General features: G+C 28.9%; 2 protein-coding genes across 8 annotated transcripts; both read left to right on the top strand.

Moving 5' to 3' along the window:
• The first annotated feature begins 6 nt into the window (after nucleotides 1–6).
• LOC147803050 (uncharacterized) lies at nucleotides 7–7,667 on the top strand. Of its 6 annotated transcripts, none has more exons than XM_087153181.1 (5): nucleotides 7–150; nucleotides 1,890–1,988; nucleotides 2,816–3,025; nucleotides 6,037–6,095; nucleotides 7,242–7,667. In XM_087153181.1, exons 3-5 carry the CDS (start codon nucleotides 2,878–2,880, stop codon nucleotides 7,650–7,652), a joined length of 618 nt encoding a protein of 205 aa, XP_087009307.1. In that variant the 5' UTR covers nucleotides 7–150; nucleotides 1,890–1,988; nucleotides 2,816–2,877; the 3' UTR covers nucleotides 7,653–7,667. The 6 variants fall into 6 exon arrangements, with proteins under 6 accessions (XP_087009307.1, XP_087009309.1, XP_087009311.1 ...); XM_087153183.1 differs by having other exon boundaries at nucleotides 19–150; nucleotides 2,857–3,025; XM_087153184.1 differs by lacking the exon at nucleotides 7–150 and adding an exon at nucleotides 204–476 and having other exon boundaries at nucleotides 2,857–3,025.
• A 145-nt stretch (nucleotides 7,668–7,812) lies between these two features.
• LOC147803049 (uncharacterized) lies at nucleotides 7,813–14,526 on the top strand. 2 transcript variants are annotated; one of them, XM_087153186.1, is made up of 4 exons: nucleotides 7,813–8,309; nucleotides 9,880–10,073; nucleotides 12,134–12,538; nucleotides 12,613–14,526. In XM_087153186.1, exons 2-3 carry the CDS (start codon nucleotides 9,981–9,983, stop codon nucleotides 12,503–12,505), a joined length of 465 nt encoding a protein of 154 aa, XP_087009312.1. In that variant the 5' UTR covers nucleotides 7,813–8,309; nucleotides 9,880–9,980; the 3' UTR covers nucleotides 12,506–12,538; nucleotides 12,613–14,526. The 2 variants fall into 2 exon arrangements, with proteins under 2 accessions (XP_087009312.1, XP_087009313.1); XM_087153187.1 differs by lacking the exon at nucleotides 12,134–12,538.
• Nucleotides 14,527–14,608: the final 82 nt, after the last annotated feature.

Raw genomic sequence — 14,608 nt, 5'->3', positions numbered from 1 at the left:
TCTTCTCAAATCAGATAAAGTAGAAGCCCTGCGACCTTAACTTATTTGAAATTAACTTTACTTGAAATCGTTATTTTTCTTTTTAAAATTAAAAACACGGTTTTTAAATTGAGCGAAGAATTTTTATTTGCATGTGAATAAAAGAGTGGAGTTAGTATCTGCATTTTTGAATTTTCCTGTAAAATCCTGTTTTATTTTCAATGATTTCTAGTGTTATTAATATTCATTGTAATTGGTTTGTCCTTTGTGTTGTTTTTGTAAATATACTGTTTCTACGTTTTTGTATTGAAAAACTAAAGCATTTATACAGTTGTTTAAGATTATATATAAAATTTTTCATGATGCTGTAATTTCAGTGAGAAATATATAACAAAAAAAATTAAAATTGTGGTGCACAACCTTTTTCAATGAGGGTCTATGAAAATTTCTGTACCCGTGTTAATGGCTAAGTTTTGGTGACTTCCTGACAATAGCTTGTGAGTAACTGAGTTTCTAGTGTAGAATTTTTTCGAGTATACAATTTTAATCGTTGTAAATGAATTTGTGCCACATTATTTGCAAATATTAAAATTTTTTATAGTGAAGTACATCCAGTGATGCCCCATATGGATGATGTAATCAAATTATTTGATCACTAGTAATTCCTGATCTTTGTTACAAACATAATCGGGTTGAGATTGTAATTTTTTGTTGTAATATAAGGACTAGTATTCAAAAGATATTACTAGTCCATACCAGGGTTGAAAAATTTTTGGCAATTGACAGTTTTATCTGGTTATAACTGTCATGTCAACAATCTTTTTGAATCAATCTTCTTTCAATTGTTAAAAACCTAAAATTTTGTGAGGAAAATAATTATTACCTTTTATACACAAAAAGTTATTTGAATATATTTAAAAGTGATCAATCTTTTGTGTTCTTTAATTACTTTGACATTAAACCCCTTTCTTCATCAAAAATCACTTATCTATTATAAATATTAATTATCATGCATAATTAAATTAAATCTATTGTAACAAGCTAAAATTTATTCTAAAAATTCTACTAAATATGGATAATAATTAAATAAAATATTGAAGCTAATAATTCCTTTTGCTAAATAGTTGTTATTTTGTATTATTAGAGACCACTTCAGTTTTACTTAATCTTACAATATCTACCTCAATCATAGCATAAAGGAATTAAAATCTATATTTAAGTTGATTTAAGCACTTAGTTATCTATATAAGCTGAGTAGTAATATTATTCTAAATGATAACCGTAAAGTATAAATAGTAATTTTTTTTCTTTTGAAAAAGCAGTTAATAATAATATCAATATTTTTAGCTTCATTTTTCATACATTACTTATATATAATATGAAACATAGTAGGTATTAATTATAATGCAAGTATTATGAATGATTTAAACAGTTATGTAACATATATTCTAATAAAATGTCCCCCAATGGCGGATAATTAAACTTGCCTCAGATTTTTAACAGTTTTTGTCAGATAGAGACTGTTTTCGAGACATATTTGTCTTGAGGAAAACCAGTTTTTGACTTTCCAAACCCAACCCTGGTCCATACACATTTTCCCTGGTCTGTTTACATGTCTCTATTAGATTTTCTTTTTAAAAAACAGGTCATAAAACCAATTTAAATAAAAAAAAATTATGCAAAGAATGTGTCATGTTTACAATATGCTATTTTACCTATGGTGATGAAATATGCTATTTTAAGACAAAAATAGAAAACCAAACCAGCATACAAAAATGGTAAAATTCTAAGGTGATCTAAATATAGAAAAAGTCCAAAATCATGAAGCAAAAATTTAATTTTATTTAACAATTCACTTGATTTAAATTCCTCATATTCTAACCAAAAATATCTAAAATATTTCTTCTCAGTTTTAAAATGTTGATCAAAAGATACTGGGGCCAAATATCTGAAGAAAAACTTCCTGTTGTGTCTTTCTTCTAATTAAAGTTTTCCTGGATTTCTTAAAGGTATTGTATTGTAACTTTGTATTCTCTTGACAAAATGAATTATTATGATTAGGATTAATATACTTTTCTAAATGGTTTTATGAGGACAAATTAAAAGTCTAATTTATGTATTTAATTAATTAAAAGTTTAATTAATTAAAAATCTAATGCTGTCTTAAAAAATAACTAAAATGACTAAGTAAGGTTTTACAAAATACTAATGCAACTTTTTCTGAATTTAAGTTGGAACATCATTTTTAGATGTCTGAATATATTTTATTGTCATTTAAAAACGAGGTTTAGAATTTATTTAATAATTAACTTTTGAAATAACTGAACTTTCTAACTTTCCCTCTAAACATTCGACCACTTTCCTGTCCAAACTATTCGGATCATATTTCCCACATGGCAGCCCACGCATAATTCAAGTCTCAAGATTATCTGCCAGATTTGGAAGAATACCCCATATCTGTAAAAAGAAAAAAGAAAGTAAATTTATTCTCAGAAAGTACATTTTTATATCTGATTTTGTTACTTAAAATATTGCTCTAAAATTGATTAAAATATTTAACGTTTGCTTTCAAACCGTTAAGTTTTAGTTTGTGAAAATCTGATCATTAGACAAAAAGTCATTCAGAGTTTTTGTTCACTGCAACGATGCATTTATAATTTTGTACAATGCAATTATAATTTTGTACAATGCATTTATAATTTTGCATAATGAAATTATAAATTTTTTTTTTATCTGTTATATTCATTTTCTGATTTGTATTTTTTCTTTGTGGTTAAATATAATTACATTAATAGTTGTATAATTCTTATAATGTGTATTATTTAATATTTTATAGAAAGTAATAGTGAGTGGAATTGACCTTTCTGCTTCATACAGGGCGCAGATACACAACTAGGTATGACTGAGGAATATATTAAAAAACGACCAAATCCTGGCTGGGAAATAGAAATGGAATTGACAAGGAAAGCTATCAGGACTGAGAATAATCTATCTCCAAAACCTCGGTTTTTTGTTGTTTGTGGTGATCTTATTCATGCAATGCCAGGTGAATAATTTAATCCATTTTATATCTTATATGAACTACAATTTTTACTTATGCGTAAGTTAGGTAGTTAGTTATCCCTTATAGTTAGTTCACTTACCCCCGTATTCACTGTTGACTCTGACCTGACGCGTAACTCCCAATTCCGAAACCCCCGGATTGGAAACTTTGACCGAGAGTTCAAAAGCAATTCCACCATTATTTTTAGACCGTCGGTTTCTTAACTGTGGGTTACTTGACCGGCAGTTACAGGCATTTCCCTATTGGAGACGAAGAGACATATATTCCTACGAAGAGACACGTGATAACCGCCTTGTTTGTTTACTCCTGAAGTGGCATGCTCGATTACTCGTAGTTTTTCATTTTTTCGTCTTTACTTCTATTACTTTAAAATGGCTCAAAAATTATATTTTACAGTGACTGAGAAAGAACTGCCGATGCAGCTAGTGGACCCGAAGCTTTCAATAATAGAAAACAAATAAAATTACATCTTGTAAAAAAGCTGAGTTTAACAAAACTCCTGGAGTAAATCCTCGAACTGCAATACAATTAAGACAGTGCTACTCCAATATATAAAGAAATTAAATAAAAAAGCTGCTAGGGCGAGGCAGCATATCAGGTTAACTGGGGTAGGAGGAAATGCATGCCCCCAGTTAACGGATATCTATCGATGCCTCTATTAACTTATCCGTTGAGATCAAGTTACGATAATGATTACATGGATATAGAAAGTAAGTATTATTTTATAATTTTGAGTTATAACATATGTATTAAAAATTAATGTTCAGAGAATATTTATACTGGCGCTCTATGAATAATTTGTAAAGTAATTTTCAATAGATGCAAGTTTAGTTATTATTTTGAAAAATAAAAACGAAGTTATAAAATGCAAAGTGTAAATTTCGATTCTCTGCTTTTTTTTATCTGATTGTAAAATATCAATATAGTTAATAATTTTATTGAAATATATCGAATGAGTTCAGAGTGCCATTTGATATAATTCAAAAATATTTTAACCATTGAACACTTCACTCAATTTAATTTATATCCTAGTGGAACTAATTAGCACATTTAATTCTATATATCTGATTGTTATTATTGTTTGTTTTATCTATCATACTAATTTTTAAATATAAAAAATCATATGAGGGTCAAATTTCAATATTTTTCTGTACGTGGATGATGTTTATTGAAAATTCATGCTCAAGAAATCGTTTAAGTATAGTGAGTAGATATTTCTATGAAAGCCTTGTTATTTTGTGTTATAATTTATTGGTTTCATGCTAATCTCACATGTCATCATAAGATATTTGAATTTATTATGATGATAAACTACTAAGCAGGGTTGGCAAGTTTTTGACACGTTTTTACCGTCATGTCAAAAAACCCTCTGTCAAAAACCCATAGTTTTGGTAAAACTGTATTTTTGAGTTTAACTGCTTATAATTAAAAATTAATTCATTTTTTGGGCAATAAAATTAGAAAAAAAGTTGTTAAAAGATATTTAAGAACAGATTCTGGCATTTTCCCAACATGATTATATCAAAACATACTATTTGAAGTAAAATATTAGGATACTAAACAAAATTTTAAACATTTCCAAGCATAATTTTGTTTGGCATATTACATTACTGAAGAATGTTAAGTCATTCTTGACTTAGAGTTTTGTTAGTAGTTACAAGCTTTGAAAGTTTTGTTTAGCTTATATCTAATATTTAAGAAATGCCAAATTTTAAATTCTTCTTTTTAGTTCTTGAATTTATTAATAGTTCCAAGCTTTTTTGTTTGTTTGTTTATTTCTAACAATTAAGAAGTGCAAAATTTTGAATCCTTTGCAAATCAAGCTACAATGATAAAAGTAAGTATCACTGTTTTCAATAAGTATATTACAATATTTCTATATGAATGTATATCCTTCGATAAGAATACATGTATATAGTTGCAGAATCAATAGCAATCATTTACAACATTCATTTGTAAAGGCAATTATGTGAAAATAATATATTGCCTGCTATATGCCATGAATTAGAGAAAACAGTAGGTTTTTACCGGTTAAAACACGGTTTTTACCACTGTCATGTCAAAAACCCAACCCTGCTACTAAGCTATGTTTTATTTCTTGTTGAGATCCATGTGGCAGAATCGTGGGGACATTGTGGGCCCAAGGCCCACCAAATTTATCGGGCCCCTTACAAAATATTTTGAAATTAAATTTCTGAAGAATAGTTCTAATAATAAAAAAGAACCTATTGAACTGCATGATTCAAGAGAAACATTCTAAGAAATTTTGAAAACAGACTATTGAAGATTATTTTTCTAAAATGAAGTTTACACCTCTGAATATTAAAGCAAAATATAAAATAGCAAAACAATGTTGTGCCAACATAAGAATAGTTTGGGGACCACAAACAATTGAAATCAGTGAGCATTGCTAAAAGTCACTGATTAGCTGGATTGCTTTTTATTGTAAGCTGTAATTATTTTTTTATTTAGTACTTAAACCATCACAAACCCAGCCGACTTTTCATTAGATTTAACGATAAGTTCAGCATGTATGCTAAGATATTAAGGTTATTAATTATAATTTTTATTAAAAAATACACGCAAAAAATATCCAAAAGGGCCAAAATTATATCTACTCATAGAAAATTAAAAACTCTTTTAAATATAAATTCATATTAAGTGCATTCACTTAAGCCGTTGACGTAAAATTTGCACCAATTCAAATTTCGATGTACTTTCGAATTTGATTCTTGCAAGGTTTACACGAGTTTGGTTTGTTTATCACACTATAAAGAAAATTTGAAATAAAAAATGCATTTTTTTGAGAAAAGCTGTTTCTTTCAGTATTTAAAAAAAAAAAAAAATAGTAATATTGTGGACTTTTTACTATTTTTGAGGGCCCTTGACCCGAACCTATTGGGCCTAGGCGATTCTAATTTTTTGGTTTAATGAATTTCTTAAATGTTAAGCTCTTTGAATATTACTAATCAGTGTGCTTTTTTAATTTTTAGGTGAAGCTGAACCTGAAATCATTCTTACTATAGATGGCGAGGCTTTAGATGAAACAGTAGTAAGTATTGTTTTTATTGTTAGCAAATAATTCTGGATTAAATAATTATGCCTCGTAATTATTATGCTACATATGTATAATATATTTGCATTGCTTAATTTCAATGGCGCAGCTAAGGTTTTCAGCATCTAAGGAAAATTTCATTAACTATTCAGTTTTTGTTTTACCTTGAAATATGTTGGGGCTGTGAAATCATTCTTTTCTAAACCAATTTATTTATGGCTCAGACTTTGTAAAAACTTAAAAGCTGTCCTTGGCACTGTAATATATATTGAATCAGTCATTCATGTACTTTAATGCTAAAACTAAAAGGCTTTGCAATGTATATAATTCATTTATTTGCTGCTTTTGTGTTTATTTCATACAAAAGAATTATTTAGAAAATTTCTTTTAAATTTGATTTGTTTTATGCTATTATTTTCCATTCATTTTGTAAATACTTGTTACAAGAATGGAAAACTATAATGCTAATTGCGGACAAGTTAAATTTTGACTGAAAGAATTAAAAGTAGTGGGCTTGTAATTTTCAAGTGAAAAAAGAGATATCCAAAAAAGATAAAAAAAGGATGTTTTATTTTGGGATGAATTTTAATATGTTGCGTGGATTTTACACCCTTTTCTGCTGCGTGTAAGGGTAGCAGTCCCCTTTAAATCATAATTTTTTTTTTAGTTTGTCAGATTTGTTATTTATATTAAAGTTTTCTAACATTTTTACCAATACATTGTTACTCTCATTTTATTATGTAACTCATCTAATGCTTCTCAAACAAAAATTTTATTACTTACTCGAATTTAAACCAAGTTGATTTATTTAGTTCAGTACCGTTTCAAGGAAAAGTATTAATTTTCTAATATTGAAAGAAATTGCTATTCAAATTTTGGCTATTTGTCACAGTGTTTCAAATTAGTGAATAAATCAATCTAATGTGAAAGAAAAAGTGGAACAAAAATAGAATTAATTTGCTTTTTAAAATATTTTATAGATATTTAAAAAACAGTTATTAATCTCTACATTACTATAAATCATAACGAAAATAAATCATGTGTTGACGAATATCTTAACAAATCACTAGAAAATAAACTATGTATCTACATTTAATTTTCACATAATTTAACACTGTGTCAAATTTACTTTGAATATTACAGGATCAAGAATCACAAAATGGTGTGACCGTAACGCCATGTCCTCCAACACCAGTGGCAGGAACGGAGGAAACTCCTGCAAAAGCCAGTTTAAAAGCCACCTATTCCATGTTCAGAAAGCAGAGGAAAAAATATGCCCCCTCTGCAGCCCAAAAGGCTGCTTCTTCTATTGAAGAAAAATACAGATTGGAAATTCAAGTTTTAAAGAGTAAAGAGGAGAGGGACGTGGAAGAACACATGTTAAAGATGAGGCTGCGGTCTGCGCAAATTCAAGTTTTAAAGAGTAAAGAGGAGAGGGACGTGGAAGAACACATGTTAAAGATGAGGCTGCTGTCTGCGCAGATCAAGTTTCAGGAGAATTTAAACAGAATCTTGCACACTAATCCCACCTCTTTAAAACATTTCATTAAATAAATAAGTGTTTTATTATTTTACTGTGTTGTGTATCAATATTATTCAAAACATGTTGTATAATTGTTAAATAATTCAATTTTCCACATAATCTTGTTGTCAGTGGGAACTGAAGAAACAATGATACATTTTAATTATAACATTGCCTTATTATTGGGGACAGACTTAATGTTAATAGACTATTTTATTCCTTCATGAGGTTGATGGGAAATCGTCATATACCGATGCTTAATTAATTCTGGTAATATGTACTACTGGTTTTAAGGTAATTGATACAATTGTAACAAGAATTCTTCAACAGACTTTTCTTAGTTTTTAGAAAATATTTTTCCCTTATAGAGACATTGTATTACTATTTTAATTAACAATAACTTTAAAAAATATATAAAAGGTCTTATAAAAGAAATTTTTATAAGACTTTATCAAGGTCTTATAAAAAAATTATTTGTCTTTGCAATTATTTGTCCAGCATTAGTTTACTGCACGAATAATGTATTTTGCACTAAACTCAAATATTGAAGGGATATGCAATAAACACTGATACAGTTACAAAATATTTGCTGAGTATTAGCCGTTTGAGTGCAGCATTTGCTTGTTATGTGCCAAAATTGCAGAGAAGCTCTCTTGTTTTGTATCGAAAATGCAGAGACGCTGCTGTTGGTTAGTATAATTTTCGTATCTATTGAGATCAGTTGAATTCATATTAATCGCAGTTTTTATTCATTTTACTCAAGGACTTTGTTTTAAGTTGTTCTTGTTTTTTTTTTCTTTTCAGGCATTAATACAGTACAGAACCCGTTATCCGGAAATCGGAAAACCAAGAAACCGGAACGAAATTCGATAAATTTTCCCGCCATTTTTTTAAAAAAAAAAATGTTTCTTTCCTCATAAGATTTTTCTTTCTTTTTCTGAAAGATTAGACCTTACCATCATTTTGGAAACAATCATTAGTGTATTACTTCATTGTTTTTTCTTCTTTTTAAGATTATTTCCAAATATATTTTTTTTCGTTGAGTTTGACAATAAAAAAAAACGGCTTTTTGTAGCGATTCAGAAAACCGGAAAAATCAGTTATCCGGAATAGCGATGGTCCCGATCATTCCGGATAATCGGTTCCCTACTGTGTAATAATTGACTTTATTATAAAATAAAATTTAAAAACAATTATTTTTATACTATGTTTAAAATTAATATTTCATGTGCACAGATGTACAATTAATGTTAATGTTTTCTATTTAAACCATATCCAGTTACTTAAATTTGTTTTGAAATTTTCTTGTTAACATACATCATTCCATCTTCAGAACAATAAAACAAGTTTGTTTTCAGGAATGTAACAAATATATATGAGATATACAAATATATATGAGACATGTGTCCTAAATATATATGAGATTTAATAGACAATTAATTTATAGACATAGTTGCTTAAGTAGTATCATCACTATTTTTTAACGGAACAGTTTGTATACAAAGCAATCTATATTAAGTTACTATTATTTTTTAATAAAACAGCCTGTATAATTATTAATTGGAAATGAAGATGCTATGAGCTAAGATCAGGGGTCTGTCCAGGCCGAATTTACTACCTTTTAGCGGTACCTTCACAAATTCAACTTTAGGAAAAACGGTAGTTTCACAAATTCAACTGAAGGAAAAACGGTAGTTTCACAAAATACTTTTTCTTAAAATTTTGTTTTTGTATCCCTTAAGAAACGATAAATCCATATTTTTGTGTTGATTTTTTTTATATAATTTTAAATTTTTCACAAATTATGTCTAAATTTTCACAAAATAGGTACCTCTCAGAAAAACCTAGACAGACCCCTGAAGATGGTAGAAGTTCTGTTATAAACTTGTCTTTAAATATTTTGACTCATACCAATCCAGAATTTCAATATGGGTGCCTATTTATGTGAAAAATTTTATTTACATTAAATTTTTTTGTAATAATTTTACCACATTCGTAAGTTTTTGTGAAAGAGAATAATTTTATCTGAAATATATTTTACCACAAAATTATTTTAGTATTTTTTTGTGATGGTTTAAATTTTACTTGAGATATTTTTGTGAAGGTACTAATTTTGCTTATTGTTATTATTATTTTTTTTTTTTGTTATGGTGACCACTGTTATTGTAAAAACTTATTTGAATTTTTATTGAATCAGATTCTTTTCAGGTGTAATTTTTTTAAAGTAACTGAAAAATTTTGTTCTTTTATTTTTAATAGGTTCCTGTTTTGGCTGCAGAACAAGAGTCTTGGTTAGAAACACAGTTAGAAGATGCAGAATATGGGAATTATAAACATGCAATCATATTTTAACATATTCCATGGTTTTTGGAAAAATCCTGATGAATCAAAAATTTATTTTAATCTTCTTCCTGTTATTCGTCAAAAGTGGCTTCCCAAATTTCGAGATGCCAGTAAGCAATTTACTTTTCTCCTTACTTTTTAGTTTAGCTTTATATGTACACCTATACTTGTGCTATGGTGGTACAATCAGTTAAGGTGATACTCAGGTAGTGAGTTCAATCCTAGCGACCAACAAAACAGTCAGCATGTATACACAGCAACGTGCATGTAAAATTTGTTATGGCTAAAAGCCCTCTTGTTGGTTGTGGTGCAGAAGTTTAGAGAGTGGGGTACCAGCTCAGGCGCTGTTCACATCATCTGACTGTGGTTAAAATTGTGTGGCACACACCCCTAAACATGGCCAAGCACCTAGCCCACTTTTTCAGAGCTCTATATTTTAATAGCAATGGTAGGAGTGCCACATAATTAAATAATAACTAATTAAAATGTAACTATTTCAAAATAGTTTTTATCCTCAATCGTAATCTTCTATAATGTTAATTACTCTCTTTATTTATTCCTGATCATTAACATTATTAAGTATTATTTTATTTCCAACAAATGTGTAATTTTTGTTAAGCAAATCGATTGTCACCGTCATTTGAATATAAAAACTATTCCAGGATTCTTAATTGTTTTTATATACCTAAATTTTTTTTTAGTATAGTACGTACAACGTTTATACAAACACAAGATTTTGAAAAAATCTTTGTATTTAAAATTTCATTCACTAGAAAAGAAATTTTTTTGAAAAAAATAATGTCCAAAACATGTTTTAAATGAAAGGGAGTGGAGAGAGAAAAAAATTATCTCTTCTTTATCGTTCCGATTTACTCTGAAGAACAAATTAATGCTGAATTAGTATTGTAACAGAAATGTGCTTAACTTTTTTTACAGAATCATTTTTTTGATTTTGTTATTTTACATCCTTTTTTCATCCTAAGTTAGTAGCAGGCACTTGACCCCAAGGTAATGCATAGCTGGGGTCTTATACACTGACTACTGAAGAAGAGAAATTTTTAAAAGACACACTTACACTTATATTTTTTTTTCTAAAAAAAGAATATACCTTGCACTTGCTAAACTGCAAAATTTGCGTGATATAAAAGTTAAACTGCTGTGAGAATCCTGCTGTGACTCTTGTTCTAGAAAATATTGTAAGATTATTATTTATTGTATTGTACGATTGTTGTCTGTTATTAATTTATTTAATTTTGTACCTCGAATAATCTGTGATTATTATCTGTGATTTTAGTACTAGATAAAAAAAGGGGGGAAAGAGGCTTAGAACTGGTGCAAAATAATAAAAAAAATTTTTTTTTCACTTAAATGTTTGACTGATATTATTCTCTCCAGAACAAGATTAGTTCTGTTATTCATATACATTAACTAAAGATCATTTTCGCATTCTTTAGCAATTGTTGTTTGTCTTTTGATATCTTTGGAAAGTTCTTTTCAAATCAAATGCAGATAGTTATATAATATGTTTTGGGTTTGAAATGGAGTACCGTAAACCGGGGCGAGTCTACCTATTTTAGTTTTATTTAATTTTCACTATTTTAAATTACAAATAAAAAATTTTTTACTGACGGAAGACTAAGTTCAGACTCTAAGGAAGATGGCGCTGTAGTAGTTTGATACGTTTTTATTTATTTGGTGTCTTTTTAACCGACCTGTTCAAACGTCTTTTGAGAGATTTGTATTGAAAATCAGCAAACTTTTAGTTGGTGCTCCGTAAGTATATTATTATTATTACTATTTTCACTTCGGTTAAGTGATAAACTTATCTAAGACTAAGATTACATTAATTTTATATGAAAAAAAAAAAGAATGTAAGTTTTGCTGTTGTAAACAAAAAGCCAGAATTCGCGGGGCGAGTCTACCCATTCGTATTTAGTTTTAATAAAGCATAATAATATAATTTAGAACTTTGTTTATATTAAAATTAAGTCATTTTAAATGAATTTGAGTATATTACTTTAATTCTGCATTGATAAATTTATCATTAATAAGAAAATTTATAGGTTAAATATAAAATATGTTTATTTTATCTATTTTTTCAATTTTTATAATACAAAATTAACTTTTTTTATTTAATGCAAGTTAAATAAATTATTATTTATTATTACAGATGGTTCGAAATTATATTCGCAAAACAAATGGATTTAAATGTTACAAAAAAATGCCACCTGAGATGGAAAAAGCTATCCAAAGGATAAAAGCCAAACAAATAACAATTCAAGATGCCGCAGCCGAATTGAAAATAATGAGAAAAACTCTTTCAAAATATTGTCACCGGGAACCAGAAGAGCATAAAAACACTGGTGGGCAAACGATTTTTACTGAGGAACAAGAGGATATGTTCGCAGCTCATTTGATAATTTTGTCAGACAATGGCTTTCCAGTGTCTATTGACGACTTTCGCTATATAGTGCAAGGTTATTCAAAATCGCACAGTCCTAAAATTCAAAAAAAATTTGCCTGTAGAAGATTGGGCGCATAGATTTTTAAGCAGACATAAAAAAGTGTCTCAGAGGTAAAATTTAATTTGAACGTTAATAAATCTTTAATCTGTAAACCTTTCTAATTTCCAAAAATTTATTTTTTTAGATTCGCCTGTAACATATCTAGAGCCCGGCCTTCTGTATCAGTTGAGGATTATGAAAAATATTTTGAAAACTTGGGTACTCAGCTTGAAGGAGTCCCACCAGAAAATATCTGGAACTACGACGAAACAAACATTTCTGACGATCCTGGGAGAAAGAAAATTTTATGTTGCAGAGGAACAAAGTACCCAGAACTTATTAGAAACAGTAGAAAAGCAAGTATTTCTGTCATGTTTTCTTGCAATGCACGTGGACAGATAATGGTCCCCAAGGAGCAAGATATAGCAGGACAGATCATGGATGGTTTGACGGCGTAACTTTAGAAGATTGGTTTTTCTCTCTCTTGGTTCCTCGACTGCGAAAACTTGATGGAAAAAAATCATTATTGGCGATAATCTGAGCAGTCATATTAGTTTGAAAATATTGAAGTACTGTGCGAAAAATAATGTTGCATTTATCTGCCTCCCTCCAAACACGACACATGCTACTCAACCTCTGGACGTCGCTTTTTTTCGCCCTTTAAAAATAGCGTGGAGAAAAATGTTGACCGAGTGGAAAGAAACAGATGAAGGTAGAAAATTTTCGGTTTTGCCCAAAGATAGAATTGCTAGTTTACTGAACTCAGCCATGCGATTGTTATCTCCAAATGCGGCTAAAAATTTGATATCAGGTTTTCGCAAAGCTGGTATTTATCCGCTGAATAAAATTGAAGTTTTAACGCGAGTTTGTCCTTCTGATCCAGATAAAAACCTTGTAAGTGAAGCATTCATTAAGAAGATAGAGGAAATCAATTTAGGAATTAAACCAGTTTCTAGACGCAAGCGAAAATTGGAAGTAGCCCCAGGAAAAAGTATTCGGGCTGAAGATGTCGAAGCAGCTGTGAAAAAACCCAAAAATTTGCAGAAGAAGGGCAGCAAAAAGAAAGTCAAAAAGGGGACTTCTGATGTCACCTTTTCAGATGAAGTCGTTCCTAAAAAAAAAAGGTTTTTCACGAAAGAAGCGGGTTAAAAAAAAAAGCACAAGGCGTAATTTCTATTGACACATCTTCAGACGAAGAAGTCGCTCTTAGACTGAAAGATTCTCCCCAAAATAAACGGCGCAGAAAGGCAGCTCAAAATGTTAGTTACAATTTCTCATCTTCAGGAGAAGTCGCTCCTGAACAAAAAGATTCTGGCCAAGTTGACGAGAATATTACATTGGAAAACAACAATTTTGTGATTATAAATCAATTCGATGAAGTTCTTTCACCAGGTCAAATAATTGACATGAATCCTGAAGGTGTATTAGTTTCCTTTATGGAACGTACACTGAAAGCTTGGCGATGGCCAACTGTCGAAGATCGAGAGCTCATTCAACGAGAAAACATTGTAAGAAAAATCACACCTCGCAAAAGAATGGGAAAAGGATTTTTCATGATTCCCAATGTTTGAATTTCGATTTTGTTAATAATCTTTAATTATTATTATTTATTAATTATTTAATTGTAAATTTATATTAATTTTAATTTATTTTTATCAACAATAATCACAAAAAAATGTTATTTTATAATGTTAATGATTATAAAAACAAAACTGTGATCAAAATGTGATAATCAATCAAATACTCAATTTGTGTTATTTTATGAATAAAAAAATGGAATACATAATAAAGTTATGAATTTTACTTCATAAATATCCTATATAGTAACTAAAATAACAATTTAATAGTAAAATTTGATTATTTACAATGTTAACATTCATTTTAGTAGAATGGGTAGACTCGCCCCATACGAGAGATTTGTCAGCAGTTCTATAAAAATATACAGTAACAGCGTAACTGTTAATATTTTCTAAAATCGATTTCACAGCTTTAAAGAGGGATAAATAGCGATTCCGGAACACCTATTAAAAGCCTTTTTTCTTTAATATTTACAAAAGTTTGACCACTTGAAAGTTGACAAACTGAAAAAATGGGTAGACTCGCCATGGTTTACGGTATACAAATACTTTTGCTTTTTGTAA

The sequence above is a fragment of the Parasteatoda tepidariorum genome, chromosome 10 (assembly GCF_982258835.1).
Source record: "Parasteatoda tepidariorum strain Cologne lab strain chromosome 10, Ptep-v5.0, whole genome shotgun sequence".
Taxonomy (NCBI): domain Eukaryota; kingdom Metazoa; phylum Arthropoda; class Arachnida; order Araneae; family Theridiidae; genus Parasteatoda; species Parasteatoda tepidariorum.
The sequence above is the reverse complement of the archived record's forward strand: the minus strand, read 5'-3'. Positions and strand labels throughout refer to the sequence as shown.

Coding starts and splice junctions, on each gene's coding strand:
- LOC147803049 (XM_087153186.1), top strand. CDS start 9,981: ATGGTTTTTGGAAAAATCCTGATGAATCAAAAATTTATTTTAATCTTC. Junction 10,074..12,133: donor TCCCAAATTTCGAGATGCCA/GTAAGCAATTTA, acceptor TTATTATTACAG/ATGGTTCGAAATTATATTCG.
- LOC147803050 (XM_087153181.1), top strand. CDS start 2,878: ATGACTGAGGAATATATTAAAAAACGACCAAATCCTGGCTGGGAAATA. Junction 3,026..6,036: donor TCTTATTCATGCAATGCCAG/GTGAATAATTTA, acceptor TTTAATTTTTAG/GTGAAGCTGAACCTGAAATC. Junction 6,096..7,241: donor AGGCTTTAGATGAAACAGTA/GTAAGTATTGTT, acceptor TGAATATTACAG/GATCAAGAATCACAAAATGG.